A 23,208-nucleotide genomic window follows, 5' to 3' on the forward strand; every position below is an offset into this window, starting at 1 on the left:
TTTCAACTGAAAGTAAGGAGTAGCATTAAAACAATACGAACGGAAATTATTACGCATATGAGGGGTTCATCTCCTCCTAAATACCTGCCTTTTACACTAAAGTATTTTTAGTAATTTCAACTATTTCTTCTACGGCCTTTGTGATTCAGGGGTCATTCTAAAAGAATTGGGACAAAATCTAAGCTTTAGTTATTAACACTAGTATACCAATGTTTAAATGGTGCTTCACCAGCTTGTTTTGTGGATATTTTCTTCTACTAATTCTGATTATCATTCTTATCATACTAGAAATGTGGATAAGTTAGTAACTGAAATAAGAAACACAGTGAGATCAGCTCATTTGTTCACCATGTGAGTGTAAGCCTCTGGAATAGCCTCCCGGGCGGATATATATATATATTTTATCTCTATCTTCCATGGCATATCAATACTTCGAGGAAGATCTCCCATGTAGTTTTTCAAGATTGCTCAAACTAGTAGGGGAAGTAAATCTGTATACAGTCCAAAACTGGGAGGATGTGATGATTCCGGCTACTCCCTCGGTTCGTTCAAATTTCAGTCTGGCTGTGACTGCGGGGCATGTTTGGACTTTGGCTCCCACTGATGTCAGGCAGTCACGAACACTTGGCTCCTTTAAGAGACAGATGAAAAGCTTCTCATTAAAGGATTCTTACTAAAAATTTCTTATGGTTTAATTCTTTTTTTTTGCTTTTGCTTTATTTGCGTTGGGTCCTCGATGAAGCAGAGAATTTCAAATATATTTTATTGTTGGGTTATTTGAGGGTCGCTGTTTTGTTGGGACTGCTGGTGAGTTTGTTTATATTCCTTATAGATTTATATTTAGATGTTGTTTAGTATGTTTATGCCCTTTAACTCCTAAGGAATATGCATTAGATTACTTACAGGTCACTGAAAAGCTAATATTATTTCTAATATTAACAGTTTCCTTGTCTTTTCTTTAGACTAAACGATTTCACATGTCTAAATTTTTTGCCACTGAAGCGTTCGATTCGCAATTCTGTGTTGACTTTCTAGGTCGACTTCTTACTAAATAAAACGGAAGCAGAAAAAAAAGTCAACTTTTAAGTTCACTTTTTCGAGTCGAATCAAACGCAACTCTGAGCGTTCCAGGGAATAATCCGACTAACCTCTGATGTCATGTGCGTCTCATAAAAGAATGGATTAGTCAGATTAGTAGTCGGACAAGCAAACGAACACGGGGTAATCGGACAAGTGAAAGAACACGGGGTTAGATCGTGTTCAATAGCGTGAAAATTTAAATCTAAAGGTTGAGAAAACTTGGAAACACTAGAGTCAAAAAATCAGTCAATATAATGCCAACTTTAGCTGTACTGGATGCTTCTTTATCTATGTTAGTGACTGCTTCTGAAGAACCTGGAGAAACTAAGCTTTCTCTGGCTCTACAAGGACTACAGAAGTTTCTAACTCATATTAGTCTATGCAACAAGCTTGAATTATTGTCATTGGTAAGGCATTATAAATATCTATAATCAGTTTGATTATTTATTTGTCTTATAAAATGTTAAATACAAATATAAATATATTTTAACAAGGACAAACATGACTACATTGCTTGATGCCTTTTTGAGCCCTTAATGGGGCTCCTAGCCTATAGGTTTAGTAACTTTCTAATTGCTTCTAATCTAGCCTTCCTTCTGGGACTATGTGAAGGGTCAAAATGGAACTTGCTGTAGAAGTAATTATTGAATTTGGAACAAGCATAAAAGTGTCATCAAGAGATGTATCCATTTTCTTCTTAGCTAAATTAGGCTGCATAAATGTTTTGGCTATAGACTATATTTTTCTTTGAAAAGTTAAGAGAGCTAAATATTAATTTTAAGCACACAAAATTCTAGCTCTTCATTTTGAAAAAAGCTAGGAAAGATAATACTAAATGTTTAGTGGTTGACCACATCTGAAGGAAAAATACTTAAAAGAAAAAACAGGCTAGTAAACTTAGATTCCTTATTTTATGCTGTTTCCAAATGTCATGGTTGTTTTTCTGACAATGAACTTTGAAGTCATTTTCTGACAATGATACTTATAGTCACTGACCACTTCTAAAAAATTTATGCTAAACATATAAAACTAGCATGCTTAGTTTCCTTGTGCTCTTCCCAAATAATATAGTTGCTTTTCTTACACTACACTAAAACAAACCTATGATATATGAAGAAATAAAGAAAACACTCAAGCAATGAAATTAATAGCCTACTTTGTAAAATACAGCATGTTTTTTTTTTTTTTTTTTTAATTTAGATTACCATGTGTCCTGCCATTGTTATCTACATTCTAAAATAAAATTTGTATCCTGGGTAAGATCAACTAGATATGGGGCTCAATTGGAATTTCTTTGGTGACCCCCTCTATAGGCTACATTTAATTTTTAAATGTCTATACATTTAATTTTAATTTAATTATATTTAACATTTAAGTTACATTTAATTTATTTCTGTAGGCTTACATTTAATTTTATATATATATATAAATATATATATATATATATATATATATATATATATATATATATATATATATATATATATATATATATATATATATATATATACTACATAGTAGCATTGTTACTTTACTACCCCAGTTTTTGTATGGCATCCTAGACATTATGAACTTGCTAAAAATGCCTATCAAAATTTACACCACCAAATATGCAGCCATATTCCATGCCAACAATCAACCACTTCATGCTACTACTACAACCACTAACTCACTGCAGCACCAAGAAGCTTCCTTTTCCCTTGGATCTCTTCTAATGATGTCCTCCCACCCCATGTGGGGATCATCTGCTTTTTTGGCCATGAATTGGTGTCAGACGCCAGTATTCATTGGACACTGTAATCAAGTTTTAGACAAATGATCATAATGTTGATAAGGAGCTTTGAATATACTAATATGTAAAGCCAAATGTGAAAGGGTTAAGATAGGATAACATTTTTAAGCTTTTCATTATTGTTTCCTTGTTCTCAGGAATATGACCACAAATCCTGAAAACTAGAGGTTTAATTAATTTGGTATTTGTTTAGTGTAAAGATATTGCCTTTCAGGGACTTCAAAATTCAGGAGAACTGATACAAAAGCAAAGAAAATGCCATAAGTCAAAAGAATTCTTTCTTGAAATGGTCTAAAGAAAATTTACTTTCTTTGTTTTTCTATATAGTCAAGATTAATGGATATATTGTTTTTTAGGTATTTTTAAATTGAAAAAAGGTTTGTCTAAAGTTCTGGAAGAAAAAAATTGTTCTATTGCAATAAATAGAAGACTATTATAGACTATAGTTTTAGGGGATATAGAGACCTCTGTCTGGTTCCTTTTCTTTGTCCTCCTGCATGAGTTTGATTAAATATAAAAAAAAGCCCAAGAAATGATTATTTACCCTTGTTAGTTTTGGCTTAATTATTTATGATTTTTGCAGTTTTCCATACATTTATCTACATTTTCTGCCATCAGAAAAGAAGGGAAAAAAAGCAGGTATTAGATTACAAAGAAAATTTTTTGACAGAAACACCAGAAATGACTGGCATTCATATGACTGGCTTTCATATGAAGTGTGAAAACAATGTCAACCAACCAAATAAAGTATGATTTTGTTTTCTAAGCCCAACACAGCTATGCATACTGCTTCATCCTAATCTATTAAGTGGCTCCCTCTTTACATCCTCCCACCCTAACCACAGATGACCTGCTTTCCATTTAGCCCTAGATGGTTGACCAAAAAGGACAATCTTTGGTAATCTGTTGTCTGCAGAATGTACCCTAGCCATCTCTGCCTTTCTCTCATTATACTCTTAGAAAGCTGGATTGAACCACACTTTTTGTAAAGCCTACTGTTTAAATTATGGTCAGTCAGCCAGTTACCCAAAACCAGAGAGTGATTTCTCTGGAAAAGATCTAGCTTATCTTCCTCCATTTTTTGGAGTGCTAATGCTTTAGAGCCATATTTGACCACTGTCATCACTGTAGCTTCCAATGTTATTCTTCTTCTGTTTCAGCCAACAAGAGCTTTTTGCTCAAGACCATCCACCCTGTTATCTTTTGGTTCACTCTGCAAGATGAAAAGAGCTACTAAATTGGTTGCTTATTATCTATCTTGATTCTGCTCAGATTTCTTTCAGTAAATCTTTTGATTCTAGGTGTTGAAGTATAAGAGGATAAAAATTGCGTTCTGAGCACTGCTTGTGGGTATAATCAGATAGACTCTTAACTGACAGTGAGATTCTATAGTTTTTAAAGCTCCTTAACAGTTTACATTGTAGGGTATACTGTGCAGACTTCAGAATATTACATTCATATAGGCAATGGTCAATTGTTTCATTTTCATGGCATTTGGTATTAACCAAGTGACATATAGCAATCACAAATTCTGTCAGTCTGTCACTATGTTGGTCTGTCCTGGTTTTGCTACTTTAGGCACTCACAGGTAAGCTAGGACAATGAAGTTTGGCAGGCGTATCAAGAACTAGACCAGATTAAATTAAAAGTAGTCATTTTCCTGATTTGACCATCTGGAGAGGGGGGAGGTGGACCAGTTAATTTGGAAAAAACAGACAAAATGAAGTATTTTTAACTTACGAACAGGTGATGGGATCTTAGAGAAATCTGATGTTCGGAAGGATATTATGTCTCAGAGCTCTTATTTAAAATCCAGACCAGATCCAATGACATTGGGGGGAGTTTGAGGAAGAAAACCTAAAATCTTGGAAAACGCTTAAGAGTGGAGGGATTGGGATGAAACTTGGTGGGAAAAATAAGCACAAGTCCTAGATACGTGATTGGCATAACAGGATCGGATTCGCTCTCTTTGGGGCAGTTGGGGGGGGGGGGGGTAATTCTAAAAAAGCTAGAAAAAAGAGGTATTTTTAACTTACAAATGGGTAATTGGATCTCAGTGAAATTTAACATTTAGAAAAGTATCGTGTCTCAAAGTTTTTATTTTAAATCCCGACCATATCTGGTGACTTTGGGGGGGGGTCCTAGAATCTTGGAAAATGCTTAGAGTGGAGGGATTGGGATGAAATTTGGTGGGAAAAATAGACAGAAGTTTTACATACGTGATTGGCATAATCGGAACGGATCTGCTCTATTTGAGGGGGGGGGGGGTTAATTCTGAAAAATTAGAAAAACATGAGGTATTTCTAACTTAAAAAAGATGATCAGATCTTCATGAAATTTAGAAAGACCTTGTAACTCAGATCTCTTATTTTAAATCCCAACCAGATCCAGCATCATTGCAGGGGGGGGGCAGGAATATTAGAAAATGACATTGGGGGGAGTTTGAGGAAGAAAACCTAAAATCTTGGAAAATGCTTAAGAGTGGAGAGATCAGGATGAAACAGGGTGGGAAGAATAAGAAGAAGTCCAAGTTACGTGACTGACATAACTGGACCGGATCTGCTATCTTTGGAGGAGTTGGAGGGGGGGGGGATAATTTGGAAAAATTAGAAAAAATGAGGTATTTGTAACTTACAAACGGGTGATCAGATCTTAATGAAATTTAATATTTTGAAGGATCTTGTGCTTTAGAGCTCTTATTTTAAATCCCGACCTGATCTGGTAACATTGGGGTTAGTTGGAGGGGGAAACCGGAATTCTTGGAAAACGTGAAAATTTGGGTATTGTTATCTTGCAAATAGGTGATTGAATCTTAATGAAACTTGATACATAGAAGGATGTTATGTCTAAAATGCTCCATTTTCGACTCGAATCGGATCCGGGGACATAGGGGGTTGGAAGGGGGAAACAGAAATCTTGGAAAACGCTTAGAGTGGAAAGGTTGGGATGAAAGTTGATGGGAAGAATAAGTGCAAGTTCTAGATCAGTGATATTTAAAAGGAACTCTTGTCTCAGAGCTCTTATTTCAAATCCCGGCCAGATCTGTTTAAATTGGGGGGAGTTGGAGGGGAAATCCGAAATCTTGGAAAACGCTTAGAGTGGAGGAATTGGGATGAAGCTTGGTGAGTAGAATAAGCAAATGTCGTAGATACATGATTGATGTAACCATACTGGATTCGCTCTCTTTGGGGCAATTGGGGGCTGGGGTTCAGTGCTTTGGCAAGTTTGGTGCTTCTGGACGTGCAAGGACAATGAAAATCGGTAGGTGTGTCAGGGAGCTACACAAATTGACAAAGTCGTTTTCCCTGATTCGACTATCTGAGGGGCTGAAGGGAGAGGAAAAATTAGAAAAAATGAGGTATTTATAACTTACGAGTGGGTGATTGGATCTTGATGAATTTTGATATTTATAAGGGCATTGTGAGTCGTAACTCTTATTTTAAATCCCGACCAGCATTAAGGCTCTGATTTTCCTTTTAAATTAATCTATTGTTTCGTAGAATTTTGTTAAAGCTCATAATTTATGAGCTCTTGGCTCTTCTGGCCTCGTCACAAGTGCCATATGAGCTCTTAGCTCTTGTTTATTTCACAGTACCTGCAAAGAGGAGAAAAGGAATCCGATCCATTTTCTTTTTCGAGCCGACTTTAGATAAAAGGATATTGTGGTTCACGTTGTCATATGCCCCTTGAAATTCTAGGAATGCAGTACCTAGGACATTATTTTTAGATAAGGATTCATTTATTGCATTTGTTAACAGTATGAAAGCATGATTGAGGAGTGCTGTTTCCTAAAACCAGTTTGAGTATTAGGTATCATATTATTCTTCTAAAAAAAAACAACGAAATCTATGGTAAATCATTTTCTCAGTTACTTTTTCTAGCACAGGGCTAATTATTATACGCCTGTAAGACTCAGGGTCATATTTGGGTCTATTTTTCTTCAATGTTGCTAGGAGGGATGAACATTTCCAAACATTGGGGAATGTGAATTTGGCCAACAAGAGATGCAATCTCGTATATCGTCACGGTCTTCCCTGGGTTGGACAGCATCCAGGTGTCCATAGCCTTGTTGTATTGGCATTGGAAGGGAAAATACACGCAAATGTCCAATGGCTGCAACCTGTGGCTGCAGTGAGGTGGTATTGTTAGTAAAGTGATACCAGACTCTTTCGCAAACTGCACAACTGCAGAACAGATGTGGGACTCGTGGTTGTCCATTATCAGAAGCTTCGGGCTTTCAGGGGAAGCATGCGATTAAGTCTTGAAATGTTTGAGATATTCCAGAAACAGTTCTTGGTTTACCCATCCGGAAGGCGAGGCTCCTCCAGCAGAGTTAGCAGGAGCACCAGTCAGCATGTGAGGCTGAAATTTCTTGCGTGGGAATATAAGGTAGGGGGGAAGGTACTGCCCGCTGGCAGAGATGGTTCCAACCATAGTCACAAGCACGCCACGCTCAGCTGAGGTTACTTTGCCCACTATTTTTCTACCCTTCTCGGCAAAAACCTTTGGAGGAACATGAACAGTGGTGACTGAAGTTTCATCACAGTTGAATATGTTGCTTGCTGTAAATGGAGTTTTCTTCAAAACTGACTGCAAGTTGGAGAAAAACTCCTGTACATTGTGCTTGTTAAAGCTTGTGGCACGCCCCAAACTTGTTGCCTCTGGTTTTCTAAGCGAAAGCTCTGGGTTTCAAGCCCGAAATCCAGCTAACCAGTCTATGCCGGCTTCTTTTTGAGTTTATCCAGCTGTCTGGGACAGTCTTGTTGTTTGCAACGGCGTAGTTGTAAGCAAGGGTTCTGGTGTCTCGACTGGTCAAACCACAACACATTCTGCTCGCTTGCAGCAGGTATTGAGAGAGCGATGCTTCTTCTTCAGGCGTAAAAATAGTAGCAAATCCGAACTTTTGAGCACCACTGTAATTCGCTTTTTGTCATCACTGAGTTTTGAATACTTTTGGTAGTGTCTGTGAAGGGCTGAACGTGACACTCCGTGTTTCTCCGCCACTGCCCTAATTGGTAAGCCAGCCTACAATAAGCCAATCTAGGTCTACAATAGCTGCTTTAATCATGAAATGCTGGTCAACTTTCTATTCAGCAACCGAATTAGAATATTCCTCCCACTTAGCTTTTGGAAATTGTGGCATTTTCTTCTATTCTGATGTCAAATCTGATAAAAAAAAGATGTATAAGCTATTTTTATCATTAGGATACAAGTAAAAACAGATAAGAAAAGACGCAATGTATGGACTGAACTGTAAGAATTCATGTGGTATATACTGGGACATGTCCCACTACATACCACTTGTCCTTGTCCCAGTATATACCATGCGACCTCTACTTGCAAATTGTGTCCGATTTTTTTTACTGTTGCATATTTTTCCACCAGATGACCACACGACGTGGCCTGATGTTTTAGCTTTCGTTTGCTATCTTACACACACAATTTCTGCAAACCGTTACAAAATAAAGCACAAAAAAACTATTGCCCAAATATTTTTTGGGGGGTATAGCCGAAACTTTGAAGTCGATTTTCTCAAAAACGAAAATAGCAACTTACCAAAATGATAGAACTGTCATGTCCGCCATTGAATGAACTATACTAGGTGGCTTTATTGGATTTTTTAAAGAAAGTTAGATGGCAGATAAGTACCGTGTCCCACCTTATACCCCGTCCCTGCATATACCACTTACCACTACTGGGTTGGTTTTGGCTTGTAGGGCTTGTGAGGTTTCATTTGTCCAAAGAAGAATATGTGGCCTTGGATATTGTTTTTTTCCTGTGAGTGTAAATAATAAATTTGACTTTTGGTCATTAGTATCTGATTTGCCCAGTTGGATGACATACAACTGGGATTGGGTTACCAGCTCTGTCAGAGAGCCCTTCATGTAGATCCTGAATAGGTATTTCTGGAGGTATGTTATACACAACTATTTTAGTTGGGTAGTGGTTTGGGGTCCATAGAGCAGACTTCATTGGAATGTTAAGAAGGGTTTTTATGCTAAGTAGTATGTCTGCTGATTTAGAATCATGGAGAGCTATTAGCAAAGATCCATCACAGTTAATGTTGAAAGAAAACATTGATTTCGACCATTTAAAGTTGGTGGGGGAGGGGGTTACGTGGGAAGATCTTTTCATGGACAAATTTATCATGAGGGAAGAGAATTTTCATGAAGGGAGCACAGGATTTTCTAGCATTATTTAAAAAAAAAAGAGAAAATAAATTAAAAAAAAGTGTTTTCAACTAGAAGTAAGAAGCAGCATTAAAGCTTAACACGAACATATATTATTATGCATATAAGGGCGTTCGTCTCCTCTTCAATACCTAGCTCTCTACAAGAAAGTATTTCCTGTAATTTTAACTGTTTATTCTAAGGCCTTTGTGATTCAGGGGTCATTTTTAAACAATTGGGACAAAATTCAAGTTTTAGTGTAAAGAGCGAATTATTGACGAGGGGGTGAACCCCCTCATATACGTAATAAAAATATGCAAATAATGAAGTTCGTTATGTAAGTTAATTCGTAAGTTAGATATCTAATAAAAACGTCCGTAAGAAAAATCTCTAGTTGCATTTTTAAGTAACCAAAAATTGGAGGGCAACTAGGCCTCCTCTCCTACCCCCTTTTTTATCAAAATCCTCCGATCAAAACTATGAAAAAGTCATTTAGCAAAAAATAATGTGCACATTTCGATTTAGTTATTCATAAGCGGTGAGCTAAAATCAAAACATTCATTAATTCAAAAACGTTCAGAAATTAAATAAAAAAACGAGTTTTTTTTCAAATGAAAGTAAGCAGCGACATTAAAACTTAAAAAGAACTGATATTATTCCATATAGGAATGGGGCTGTCTCCTGCTCAACGCCCCGCTCTTTACGCTTAAGTTTTTTATTGTTTTAAAAAGTAGAACTGTGACAAAGAGTCAAACTTTAGTGCAAAGAGCGGGACGTTGAGAAGGGGACAGCCCTTTCCATAGACGGAGTAATTTCTGTTCGTTTTTAGTTTTAATGTCGCTCCTTACTTTCTGTTGATTTTTTTTTTTATGTTTAATAATCTATAAACTGAAGATTAAATGGGTCTGATGACTCAGGCGCTTCTTAGTTATTAATCCCATGTGGATCGATTCGGAATTGTTTTGAATATTAAGTTGGTTTGACTTACTAGGGCTTATGCTCTGGTCTGGGACTCCAAGGTATCCCATTCCAGCCTCCATTCCATGTTGCTCTACTCCTTGTCAAGTGAGACTTTGAATTCTTCGATGGTCTTACTGGATACAGTATGATCGCTCAGGGAGTCCACAGGTGACCCGGTTGGTTGAGAAGATGGCGTGCCCTCCTCTGGGCGTTGAACTTTATGAGCTTTTTAGAACGACCGCGTGTTTGTTGTGGTGAATAGATGAGAAAGAGACCATGAATTGGATTGTTGTGAACCAATTTATAAGTGCTAACCATGTCTCCCCTTTTTCTTCGGTAAGTCATGCTGGATTAGATCAGACTTTGCAGCCTCATTGGGTAAGGAATATGTTGGCACCCGTCTTCTATCTTTGTATTTTACCCTCTGTACTTTCTCTATTATATCCTTGTCTACGTCGTAAAAGGGAGATGCAATTAACATGGTGGTTTCTAGCCTTTGTCTGACAAGACTTGTAGAGCTTGGTGATTGTTCATGAAGATCTCGTCGTTAATGTTCGTTTAATTGTCCCTAAAGCGTGGCTCGCGTTAGCTACAATCTTTTCAGTATTTCTTCGAAAATTTAACTTGCAAAACTTTAACCTAAACTTTCTTCTGTTAAAACTTTATCTACAGCCTCGCTAAGTCTAAAAACTATCATCACACTAAAAAATTTGCTTCTTACAAAAACCAAGGTGATGCTTCTATAATTACCATGCTCACTTTTATCATCTTTCTTATAGATGTTTAATTAATGTCTTCCTAAAATTGCTAGGTATCTCCCCTTTTTCAAAAACTATATTCACAATCTTTAGTAATTTATTTCTAACTTGTAAAATTGTAATTGTAAAATTAGACCACTATTTCTCAGCTGTTTTTTTTTAGCTGGGGGATAGCGTCCTCAAGATCAATTTTCATAAAAATTCCACCCTTTCTCTCTCTCTCCCCACCCCCCTGTGTTCAGGTATAAATGCATGCATGGAAACAACAGATGTCTCTGGTATTCCATAAAGGTGTTTTGTTTTACACCTAAGTTGGTCATTGTATCATTGACCTATAAGCCCAAAGCTAAATATAACTATAACTTTCTCGGGGGCTTGGGGTCCCTCTCTCTTTTCCACCCTTCCCCCCCCCCCTGTGTTCAAGTATAAATGCATGCATGGAAACAAGAGATGTCTCTGGTATTCCATAAAGGTGTTTTGCTTTACACTTAAGTTGGTCATTGTATCATTGACTTATTAGCCCAAAGCTAAATATAACTATAACTTTCTTGGGGGCTGGGGGGGATCAATAAGTGCATTAACTTGATTTGAAGTCATTTGTTTACATCTACTGACCCTGGAGCCTTTCTGAAAATAGTCCATATATAAATCCTAAGTTAAGGCCTGTATTTCTAGGCCAACTTCCCCTTTAATGGTAATCACCAACCAACTATAAAAATAGTTAACTGTAAAGAATCATTTTCAACCTGCAAAAAGGGGAGAACCCACCCTGATATTGATTTTAATGACCCCCCCCCCCCAGAATGATTGAAATCATAAAAAAAATATTTTTCTCTTGGTGAGTAGTTTGAGATATCAAGTCTCAATTCTTTGCAAAATATCAAATCAACTAAAATATTGTCTTTTTGCACATAGCTTAGACGGAAAATAGTCCCAGACGCCAAACTAAAAAAAAAAAAAAAAAAAAAAAAAAAAAAAAAAAAAAAAAAAAAAAAAAAAAAAAAAAAAAAAAGACTTGTTTAAGGTTTCCCTAAGCATAGACTACTATGCTAATTTGGTAATTCGGTACTCTAAGTAAGTTTTATAAGTTGTCATGGTGTTGTAGTGCTGTAAAGACTGCATTGTTTGTTTGTTTTTTAAAGAAAAATAGCTTTTATCTTCTTGTGTTATAGCAGAAGAAGAAGTTTATTATTATTCAATACAAGACAGTACAAAATACAATTCAAAATGAAAAAATAATACACTTATTTCTCCTCGAAAGGCTCCATGGACAGGGATACAAGGGGGGGGTAGGGATCCAATATTTATGTGTCATTGTATGACATCTATTTTTACTTTCTTTTGAATTTTCTTTTAAGGCTGCATTCTCCTCAAGTTTTGATGTAGTCTTTCCATTCTCCAGGGATTATGATGGAATTAAAAGACACTTGGAAACTATTGAACCATGTGATGTTTCGTGTATATCAGTAGCTTTATCAAGGCTACAAAGTTATATTTTTCACGAATGGGGGCATGCTGAAAATTGTCAGGTAATTTATACTCTTAATGCGGTTAATTTCTCTTAGATAAAGTTTTATTTTGAAAATATGCTTACCGCAAGCTCCAAAGAACTAAAGTTAAGTTAATATCTAAGACGACGCTGTCTTTGCATTGGTGGAGCTATGAATATGGCCTACTCATCTTACATAGGTTCAAATACAAAATAAAACAAATATAAAGAAAACAAAATTATCCAAAAATCACATCGAAAAAGACAAATTTTGAACTAAAATCACAAAGTAATTTTTTAACAGAGTTCAGGCCTTCTCAACTTACATAGGTTCTGCCAAGACTGACAACACCAAAAAGTTGTTCATTCAAGCTACCTGCATTGATTAAAAATTTGAACCATTCCTTATTGTAAAATTTGGTCTTTATGCTGCCAATCTTGTATTTCTTTTGAGAGTGGTTTTTTTTTTTTTATTGGCTCCTAGTTTTATTTTATTGTTTATGAAGCTATTTTTCATAATTAATTTTGTGTACATAGGGTTGGGTGTTTACCCATCCAAGTATCTATTTAGGGATATATTATTATCTAAGTTTCAGTTGGTTTCAGTTGCTTCATGTAAATTTGTTTGATTCCCAGGTCATTACTAATTGAATTGTATCGTCGAATAACACAAGATGGTTTGGATTATCAAAAATGGGGTTACTTAAAGCTAAATCAGAGGATGTTGAGCTATCATTTGATTTTTTTTTTTTTTTTCATACTCTTTTGTGCTTCTGTAACCGAGCTCCTAGGTTTTGGTGAGCAGCACAATGAAAATACAGAAAAAGGAATAAAATCTAAAGATAGCTCAGCATCTTTTGATTAAATTTTAATCTACCGTAAATTAAAATAGAATTGCTATTGCTGTGAAATAGAAAACAGAACTACTATTTTTGCTGCAGGACAAAAAAAGAATAAAAAGAAATCAAATGCCTATTTTATAGGCATTTCTGTTTATATAATAGGGCCTTTCTATAAAACTGGGCCTTTTTGTGAATAGGCCTATACCTACATCCATATTAGATAGAGCTATATGACAAAATGTTATGCGTGTAAGTTGTAGTTTCTAGTTATTTAAATGGTTGAACGACTTTTAATATTTTAATGGTTAAGCCGCCTTAAGCCGACACAGCACAAAGGAATGCCAGTTCTTAGTTATATTTAAGTCAAGGGCTACTATATCTTGAGGGAAAAGACCTCGTGATAAGGTGGTTCGAGTCACAGCCACCAGAGTTCCCAGGTGAGGGACTTTGTGACACTGCACTGCCACAAACAAGTTAATTTTGTCATGGAGGATAGTTAATGAAATTTTGATTGCAAAACCTATACAAGCAATATTAATTACAGTTAAATCTCTTTATAAGATTCTTGTTTTTTATAATCTTGGTGTAACTCTTTGTTAAAGTTATTAGATCCATTGGCACAATTTGTTTTAGGTTATATTTATTACTGACGGAAACCTGGGGTTTGGTAGAAACTCAATGGTAGCAAAATTAGCTTCAAACCAGTTTTCTTTCAATGAAAGTTTCTGCTTCATTCCTGTTCTATTGATTGACCCTTCTGAGGTTACTTATGCTACCAGTATCCGTACATACAATAGAATGGTTGAGCTAGCTGGACAAGGGGCTGTTTTTTCACCTAATGGAGATTTAACCATTGATGTAAGTATCGAGTTGAATTTCATTGAACTGTAAATTTATAATTTATATATCTAGAAAATGGAAATCAAACAGTTTGTGGTAACAAACTATAGTATGGAGCGACCCGGCTCAATAGTAACCGAAACTTTTAAAAAATGAAATTTTGATACCAATATATAAATAAAAACAAATTGGATTTTTATGCTGATTTTATGCTTGATTTAAGTTCAGTCTTACCCATCAAAAATTATAAGCCTGAGAATATTTGCCTTATTTGAGAAAAAAAGGGGAAACACCCCCTAAAATTCATAGAATCTTAATGAAAATCACACCATCAGATTCAACGTATAAAAGAATCCTACTGTTGAGGTTTCAAGCTCCTATCTGTAAAAATGTGGAATTTTGTATTTTTTTACAGAAGCAAGATCACGCATGTGTGTTTTTTTGTTTTTTTCCTAGGTGATCGTATTGGCCCAGTGGTCCTAAACTGATTTGGGAAGGCTCATTGTAACAAAAGTTTCAAGTTCTAGTGCCCTTTTTAAGTGACCTCAAAAATTGGAGGGCAACTCAGCCTGCTCCCACGTTCGTTTCTCTCAAAGTCACCGGATCAAAACTTTGAGATAGCCATTTTGTTCAACATAGTTGAAAATCTTATAAATGTGTCTTTGAGGACGACTTAATTCCCCAGAGTCCCCGGGGGCTGGGCTGCATGTTATGAACTCTACCTATTGTTTCCATATAGTATTGGTTATTAACGAAGTATACTGACGTTTTCAGGGGTTATTTTTTCTGATAGGGACGGGGGTTACGTGAGAAGATCTCCCCGTGGAGGAATTTAACATGGGGAAAAAGAATTTTCCTGAAGGGGGTGCTGGATTATCCAACATTATTTTAAAAATTAATGAGAAATTAAATAAAATAAATAAGTTTTTTTCAACTGAAAGTAAGGAGAAACATCAAACTTGAACCGAACTGAAATTAATACGTATATGAGGGGGTTCTTCTCCACCTCAATAACTTGCACTTTACGCTAAAGCATTTATGGTAATTTCAAAAGAGATACTTATTCTGATTAAACGACCTTTGTCATTCAGGAGTCATTCTTAAAGAATTGGAACAAAATTCAAACTTTAGCGTAAAGAGCGAGGTATTGACGAGGGGGGGGGTCTCATATACGTAATAAAGATATACGGATATAGAAGTTTGCTACGTAAGCTAATTTGTAAGTTACGTATATGTATTGCTAATAAAAACGTTTGTAAATAAAATTAAAAGTTCTAGTGGCCTTTTTAAGTAACAAAAAAAAATTATAGGGGAAGTAGACTCCCCTTTATCTCAAAATCATCCGATCGAAACTTTGAGAAGATCATTTATTAAAAAAAAAGTAAAATTAATATGCAAATTTGGTTTTAATTATTCATGCACGATTGGCCAAAATCAAAACCTACATCAATTCAAAAATATTCAGAAATTCAATAAAAAAACAACAAAGAATTCAATAATAAAAAGTTTTTTCAACTGAAAGTAAGGAGCAACATTACAACTTAAAACGAACAAAAATTATCGCGTATATGAGGGGATTCGTCCCCTCGTCAATACCTCGCTCTTTATGCTAAAGTGTTTTTTTTTTGTAATTTCAAAAGAGCTATTTATTCTATTTAAACGGCTTTTGTGGTTCAGAGATCATTCTCACAAATTGAGAAAAAATTTGAACTTTAGTGTAAAGAGGGTGGTATTGACGATGGGGTGAACCCCTCAAATACGTAATACAAAATACGAATTTAAATTATGTAATAAAAAGTTCGTCACGAGATTTAAATTACGCATATTTATTATTAATAAAAATGTTTGTAAATAGAATTAAAAGTTCTAGTGACCTTTTAAGGAACAAAAAATTGGAGGGCAGTTAGGCCCCCTCATCCGCCCCTTTTTTCTTAAAATCGTCAGATTAAAACTTTGAGAAAGCCATTTTGCAAAAAAGTAAAATAAATATGTAAATTTCGTTTTAATTATTCATTTACAATAAGCTAAAATCAAAACCTGTATTAATTCGAAAACGTTCAGAAATCAAGTAAAAAAAAACAAGTTTTTCTACTGAAAGTAAGGAGCGATATTAAAACTTAAAATAAACACAAATTAATTTCTTATATGAAAGGGGCTGTCCCCTTCTCAACGCCCCACTCTTTGCGCCAAAGTTTGACTCATTCTCTAAGCTCTACTTTTTAAAACAATAAAAACTTTAGCGTGAAGAGTGGGGCATTGAGGAGGGGACAGCCCCTTTCATATACGAAATAATTTTTGTTCGTTTGAAGTTTTAATATCGCTCCTTACTTTCAACTAAAAAAAACTGGTTTTTTTATTTAATATATGTAAGGTTAGATTCACCAAGATATAGGCGAACAAAAGACCCAAAAAAAATGTGTCATTGGGTAAGAATAGCGAGAAAGAAAGACATAGAATTAAAGGCCTATATGAATAAACTAATCAGCTAAATACGATATTATATGTCTATAAAATGGGGGGAGGGTGTAGAAACCAGTGATAATCCCTCCAGCTGTTTTGAGGGACATCTCATACCACAAAATTGAAATATTATTGCCTGGAAAGTACTTTTTTCTTAATTTCTCCTGTTCCCTCCATGAAAAATGATTTGATAGCCCTCTCTCGTAGATATTCCTTTGCTAAAGTGGAATAGAGTACTAATTGCACCTTTTGGTAAATTTAGCTTTTGTTAGTCGGAAAAGGAAGATGTGGATTCATGCTTTTGCTACGTCTCTGATGATGCTGGACTGCATACATACAAGCTGTTTTAGATTTAATGGAGAGTTAAGACTTGCTTTATGTATATTTGTGTGATAAAAGTCATTAGATTTGGCTACTTGACTTATTCTTTCTCTTTGCTTGTGTCAATAATTACTTAATCTAAAATAACAAATATTTCGAAATCTAAGAACGTAACTGTTCAGTTGTTTGGTTATCACTCGAAAAACCTCTCAAATAGACATTTCCTATGCTATCTGTTGTTATACTTGGTGAAATTGAATCTAAACATTTGTTACTTTCTCAAAAGCAATTTGTGCCGGTTGAATGACTTTTGAAGTATAGTATATTTTGAAATAGACATTGATTTGCTCCCAAGTTCCCCATGAAAAGAATTCTTTTTTGTGTTGGACAGAAAAAGGGGGTTTTGTTAGCGGAATGAATTGTTCGAAGGAATTGTTGTTGTGACTAGGAGTTGGGTAAGAACAGAATCTTTTCTTCTTTTTTTTTCTTCTCTTCTCCATTTTTAATTTTTTTTTTTTTTTTTTTTTTTTTTAATGATATCATATATGTTAATTCAGAGATGTGTTAAAAACTCGGTTATCATTAATGATAATCAATTATTTTATTTTAAGAGGCTAGTTAGCACAAAAATAAAGCATTTATAAATACAAAATGGACGAATTTGTTAGAGTATTTTATAAGTATTTTATAAGTATTCGTAGGCAATAATGCTCCTAAACCAATGAGCGAAATTTGTTGTCATCTCCAATTTTTGGTTAAAGGTAATAGTAAAGAATCTTATTGATAATTAGTGATAATTGCGTTCTAGAATGCAACCAGAGGCTAGTTTTTTGGTGAGTTTTGTTGTTGTTGTTCAATAGATATGAATAATTCACATTCAAGCCTAGTGGTGGGGGTAGCAACTGTCTTGGTGCTAGACTAATTTTTATAAATGTGAATGTAAACTACCCATAAGCTGCACCCTAGCTTACGCGTCTCCGCCTGGATTAGTCACGTCGTATCTTGCAGTGTTCCAGGCTTCATAGTACTGAATTTCTCCAGAGTTTTGTCATAAAAAGTTTGGTGACTATTTTCTATTCGTAGTTGTGAAATAGAAATTTACAAAAAAATAACTGTGAATTTAACCAAGAAATTTTTCCGTATGTTTCAGGAGCGTTTTATTTTACAGAAAATTCAGGCAAGGAGTAAGGATAATCATATTTTGTATCTGTTAAAGAAAGTATCAAAATGAATTAGAAATGTGATATTGAGAAAGATCATGTTGTGGTTTTAATATGATAATAATTTTATTATGATTTTTGATGACCTACTCTTTTTTTAGCGACATAATTGCAATATGCACCATTTATTTTTTTAAGAAGACAATGCCATGTGTCATTTATAGTATTTCTGATGCTCTTGATCATATTCCTGAAAAACTCTCGATAATTGTTGAATTTTTGAGGGGCTTTACCTAGAAAATTGCACAATTGGTCTAATGTAACAAAATTTCTTCGACATTCGATATGTTTTTCCGGGTCGATTATGCATTTCTCGCTCATGAAGCGTTTCTACAACGCTGACTGAGCAGTGAAAATAAAATGAAATCAGTTGAAAAAAAAACCAGTAGATATTATTCAAAAACTGGTTAAGAAAGATAGTCAAGAAGGTACTCTGCTCATTTCTGCATTTTAGCCATTTTAGCCATTTTAGGTATTTCAATCATTTGACTTTGCGGTACATAATGTTTTTTTTTTTTTTTTTTTTTTAACTTAATACTTTGATCTAGCTTGGATAGAATTTTTTTTTAATGCAGCAAATTTATATCCTATTAATACTTTGACGACTGGTACAGTTTTTTGACAGGGAATGACAAGAATGACTAGAATGACAAGTCAGAGATGTGACTAATACAACGAGTCAGAAATTAAGTTTTCATAATGGGCCTTGCATCTTTCAATTTTGTAGAAGTATATTCTCTAAAAGGAGTAATATTTTGTTCCTTCTTAAAACTAATCGCGTAGATTTTGAATATTTGAATCAGGAAAACATTTGTTGCATCCAGTGTAGTTTTTTCGCTAATTTAAGTGGGTATAATCATGTGGGTATAACGCATCTGACATTGTATATTAATGTGTATAGCAAAAAGTGGTTGACCAAAGTGACCCTAACAAAGTTTAACACGGCTTTGTAGTATAAATGATCAGTTAGTCGCATGCCAAGTCATTTATATAATTATGATATTATAGTTATTTATTTTAGTCGTCTATTGTCATTTATAGATAGATAGATAGATATTTATTGCAACGAAAACCACTTAGGGGCCATGGCAAAAAGCAACAAATAATACCACATGATACTAACCCACATAATAGGTTATATAATAATAACTATCAAAAAAGCATATCAATTGCTAAAAGAAAACGAAAAAAGGCACATAATACAATAAAAGTCACATTACACAAAATGTCACACACATGATCAATACACTTTAAATGTTTTAAAGCTACATAGATCATGGTTACAAAAAGAAAAAATAAATATATCAAGCACACCATATATAAAATAACGTTCAACATTCTTCTCTTGTCCCGCCTATCGTCCAAACTCCAAATATCTCTCTGTGCTGCATGGCTACACACACGTACTGTATATTCATCGTATAGGATTTTCGTTATTTTCTTTTTATTGTCCTTGTTTTTTTCTTGCAGACGGTAATGTCAATGTTTCATCGAATCTGTGAAGTGTATTACGCGCCTTTTACAGGCACAATCACTTGTGGTTGTCTTTCTGAAACTATTTCTCTATGTCCGCCACCTCAGGTGAGACTATATTTTTCTTTGCTTGATCTTTTTTTTATTTTTGATTAGTTCTTATTTATTGTTTGTCCGTCCTCATGAATGACCTATTGGTTTTATTCTTCTTTTTCGTTTGTTTTGTTAGTTCTTAACATGTATTTTAGGTTAGGTTCAATCGGGTTTAATTAAAAAAAAAGGAAATAACTAAACTTAAAGTACTTTGCTCTGTGAAAAAACTCACGTTGAGACCCATAAACATAAAAGATTTTTCACTAACACGCAGTACGGCTCCCACTTCAATCTTCGGGACAACCTCACGCCTCCTCATTATATAATCTTAACCATAGGGTTCCTCCCTCCCTCCTTGGACGTACAACTACCTCACCTAAATATACTCAAAAATCTAAACTTCATCTAATTTAATATACCTTTCTTTTTTTTTAATCACTTATTGACCTTTAACTAAATATTTATTTAAGCTATTTCTGAAAGACCCGAGGGAGCTCCTGCATCTCAGCTATTTTGGAAGCATATTCCACACTTTAGCACATGCTACATCCGGGAAAGAACTGAATGCACTGTTGGAGTTCGTCTCACTTGAAGGTCAAAGGTAGAGCTTGTGTTTTGATTATGTTGTTCAAATATCAACCGAAACAGATTGTGGAAGGGAGATGGAAGTAAACGGGAGAGAAATTTAAAAACAAAAACTGAGCACGACAGACGGTAAAGTGAACCAAGGGACGGTTAGTCGTCTACATTTCCACTAATTTTCAATGCACGCTTGTGGATTGCGTCAAGTCTATTTAGGTGTGATTTGAAGGTTGACTGCCAAATTATGGCACAATACTGCAGGTGAGGTTTCAGAAGTCTGTCGTAAAGTAGACGAAAAGTTTTTTGAGGAAATACGTGCTTCTTTTTCCTGATGATGCCAAGATTGCGGGAGAATTTCAGCTCCACAGCCTGGATGTGGTTTAGAAAGGAGAGGTTTTCGTCCAGGAGTACACCTAGATACCTCGCAAAACCCATTTCTGGCTGCCTGATCGTTCCTCTAGAAGTCGTAATTCCAGTTGTTACTGGATGAATAGTTGCAATCCTTTAAAAGAATAGCACACGCGATTTGTCGACGTTTATTACAAATCGACTTGCATACATCCAGACGCAAGTTTCTTCTAAGACAATTTCTAGTTTTCTCTGGGGTAACTTCATGCCGGAGTCACAGGAGGCCATTGTGGTATCGCCAGCTAATGCCAGCAGCTCACTAGAGTCGTTGTCATTATTTTAAGTGTCTTCACCGCAGCAGAGTTTGCAGTACCGTGAGGTCCTGAAATTTGAGTTCAGAACACGACTTTAGGTGATTCACATGAATCAGAAATAACAGTGGACCTAGGATCGATCCCTGTGGCTCACCGAAATTTACCACGATATCGTTCAACGGATCTTCTCCTATGTACATGCGCCGATTGCTAAGGTAGAACTGGAACTATTTCAGTACCTCTCCTCTAACGCCGATGTGTTCTAGTTTACCTTGTAGAATTCCAAGATCCATACTGTCGTTTGTTTTTCTTTTATATAAAGTTCCCCTCGCTTCGAGAAAAAAGTAAAGTTGACTCTTCATAAGTTTTTCGAAGACTTTGGAAAATACCGAGGGAATTGAGATGGATCGAAAGTTAGATGGGTCATCTTGAGGGCCATCTTTATGGAGAGGTACTATTCGTGCTTTCTTGGGGAGTGATGGAAATACCCCCTTCCGCAATGAGAAGTTTATCAAATGTGTGAACGGCTTAGTCACTGTATTTCTTTTCATAATATAGTTTTGTGTGATACTTAATACTAACAACCTGGATCAATTACATTTTTGTTTAAATATATGATATCAAAAGAAATATCAAATATAAAAAAAGTGAAATAATGTTTGTTGGTTTCTTTGTCATAGTAAAAACATTATCGGTGTCCGTCTATATTTTTTAGAGGAATCGATCGTCGAAAGGTAAACCAAGCAGTCATTCCACTTCCAAAATTTTGTAGAATTCCCTCAAATACTCTGATTCCCCCCCCCCAAAAAAAAAAAAAAATTCCCGAAAATGAAAGTTCCATAAATCGAAGACCTTCATGGTCTTTGATTTACGCAGCTATTGGCGCAATTTCAACAAATTCCGTAATAACGATTTGACAGTAATGATTTACGCATGTTTGTTGTTCATTTCCTTATTTTTGGAAGTAGATTGGATTATTTTATTTTTGAAATGAAACAGCGCACCGTTAGGTGCAGAAACCCATTTAGGGACCTAAATAGGACTGCACAGAGCTTCAGTTCAACTGGAGGTCCTTGGGACTTTTTGCTGTTCGTTTCTAAGTTGACTAAAGCCCCTTGTTTAAACTCAAAAAGAAGTTATTAGTCCCTAGCATGCATTGGTGGAACTTGCTGCTTTTCTTGAGGTTAAATTAAGTTATTCAAATATGCCCGAAAATTAAGACATGGAACATGAGGACGCCGAAAGACACCTATGGTTTTGACATTTTGTCTGATAAATTCTGACGTTTTGAAATAGACTTATAAATCTTTCAGAGAATCATCTTTCCGGACTAAGCAACATCAAATTAGGGGATATTGATCTATTTATTCAGGTAGGAAGGGTGATTTAAATAGGCAGGGAATACGACTCATTGTGATTGCAGCGGTAGCTGCAACCTAGTAAAGAGCGAACCACGGATGAAAAGCTTACAATTGCGCTAAAAAAAAAATACGTTCCAGCAAGAATAACTGCCATTTTTAGCTGGTTCAGCAATGGTAACTATTATTTTGATTAATTTTAAGAGAGAAATGTTGTTTTGGAAACACATTGACAGGAATTGAAAAAGAGCCTGAAACTCTTTGAAAATGGCATCGGAATGAAATGGAAAGTACACCACTAGAATCGCTATTGTCGAAAACCTCTACAACTGGGTCCTACCTCTCGAAAAGGATTCAAATAGCTTCAATACATTTCCTCTAATTCTATAATTTTCTAGCTTCCGCATTAAACGTGACTACACTTTGTTTAACGCTTTTACTTGACTACACTTTACAGAAATATCATCGAAATATCATGGTGTGGATCACAGGAACTTCTGAACTTATTTTGCCTGTTAATAAAGACAATAAAAGAAGCAATTGTTCCACACTTTGCTGTTACTCTGGAATTATTGCCCAAGGTAGTAGCAGTGCTGTGAATTATGGGGGGGGGGCTTATGATCGCCCTAGGTTTTTTTCGCCCCTCCTAGATTTCGAATATTACCTTTTTGAGGGTATTTTCATTGAAAAAGGCCTTTTTTGGTATTTTCATTGGAAAAATTTAAATGAAAGTGACAAAAATGCCCCACCCCCTCTAAAAACTTGAAATGCATATGGAAAACTTGTTCATATGCATTTTCTTATGTTTTTACGAGTCGGCCAAACTTTTCGGGGGGGAGGGTAAACTCCAATCCCCCTCCCGCGGATACGACCTTAACCTCCTCTAAATCTCGATGAATTGACTCCACTGGGTGGCAGAATAAGAAGACACAATACTTATGGTAACAAGAACGGAGAATTTGTTTATCTTTTATCTCCTTCTGATAAGATGAGCCATGTGGGAGATAACGAAAGAATACGTGAGATAATAAAATACTATAAAAGTGTGTTAGTGAAGACTAAATAAGCTGCAATTTATTGCCAAAAAGGAGTTGGTAATTACGTGTAG

The 23,208-nt window shown here is 35.3% G+C and overlaps 2 protein-coding genes across 5 annotated transcripts in view; one reads left to right on the plus strand and one right to left on the minus strand.

Annotated features, from left to right (window-relative positions):
- LOC136034606 (integrator complex subunit 14-like) overlaps window positions 1-23,208 on the minus strand; it is a 372,471-nt gene that overhangs the window by 238,593 nt on the left and 110,670 nt on the right. The window lies entirely within an intron of this gene.
- LOC136034608 (integrator complex subunit 14-like) overlaps window positions 1,226-23,208 on the plus strand; it is a 213,728-nt gene continuing 191,745 nt past the window's right edge. Inside the window, exons 1-4 of one of the 2 annotated variants that reach the window (XM_065715890.1) lie at window positions 1,226-1,487; window positions 12,119-12,289; window positions 13,725-13,949; window positions 19,403-19,513. In XM_065715890.1, coding sequence (XP_065571962.1) covers window positions 1,335-1,487; window positions 12,119-12,289; window positions 13,725-13,949; window positions 19,403-19,513 — 660 coding nt within the window. In that variant the 5' untranslated portion in view covers window positions 1,226-1,334. The remainder of the gene's footprint in view (window positions 1,488-12,118; window positions 12,290-13,724; window positions 13,950-19,402; window positions 19,514-23,208) is intronic. The other variant, XM_065715889.1, reaches the window with a different exon arrangement.

This window comes from Artemia franciscana, chromosome 13 (genome assembly GCF_032884065.1).
Source record: "Artemia franciscana chromosome 13, ASM3288406v1, whole genome shotgun sequence".
In the NCBI taxonomy this organism is placed as follows: Eukaryota; Metazoa; Arthropoda; class Branchiopoda; order Anostraca; family Artemiidae; genus Artemia; species Artemia franciscana.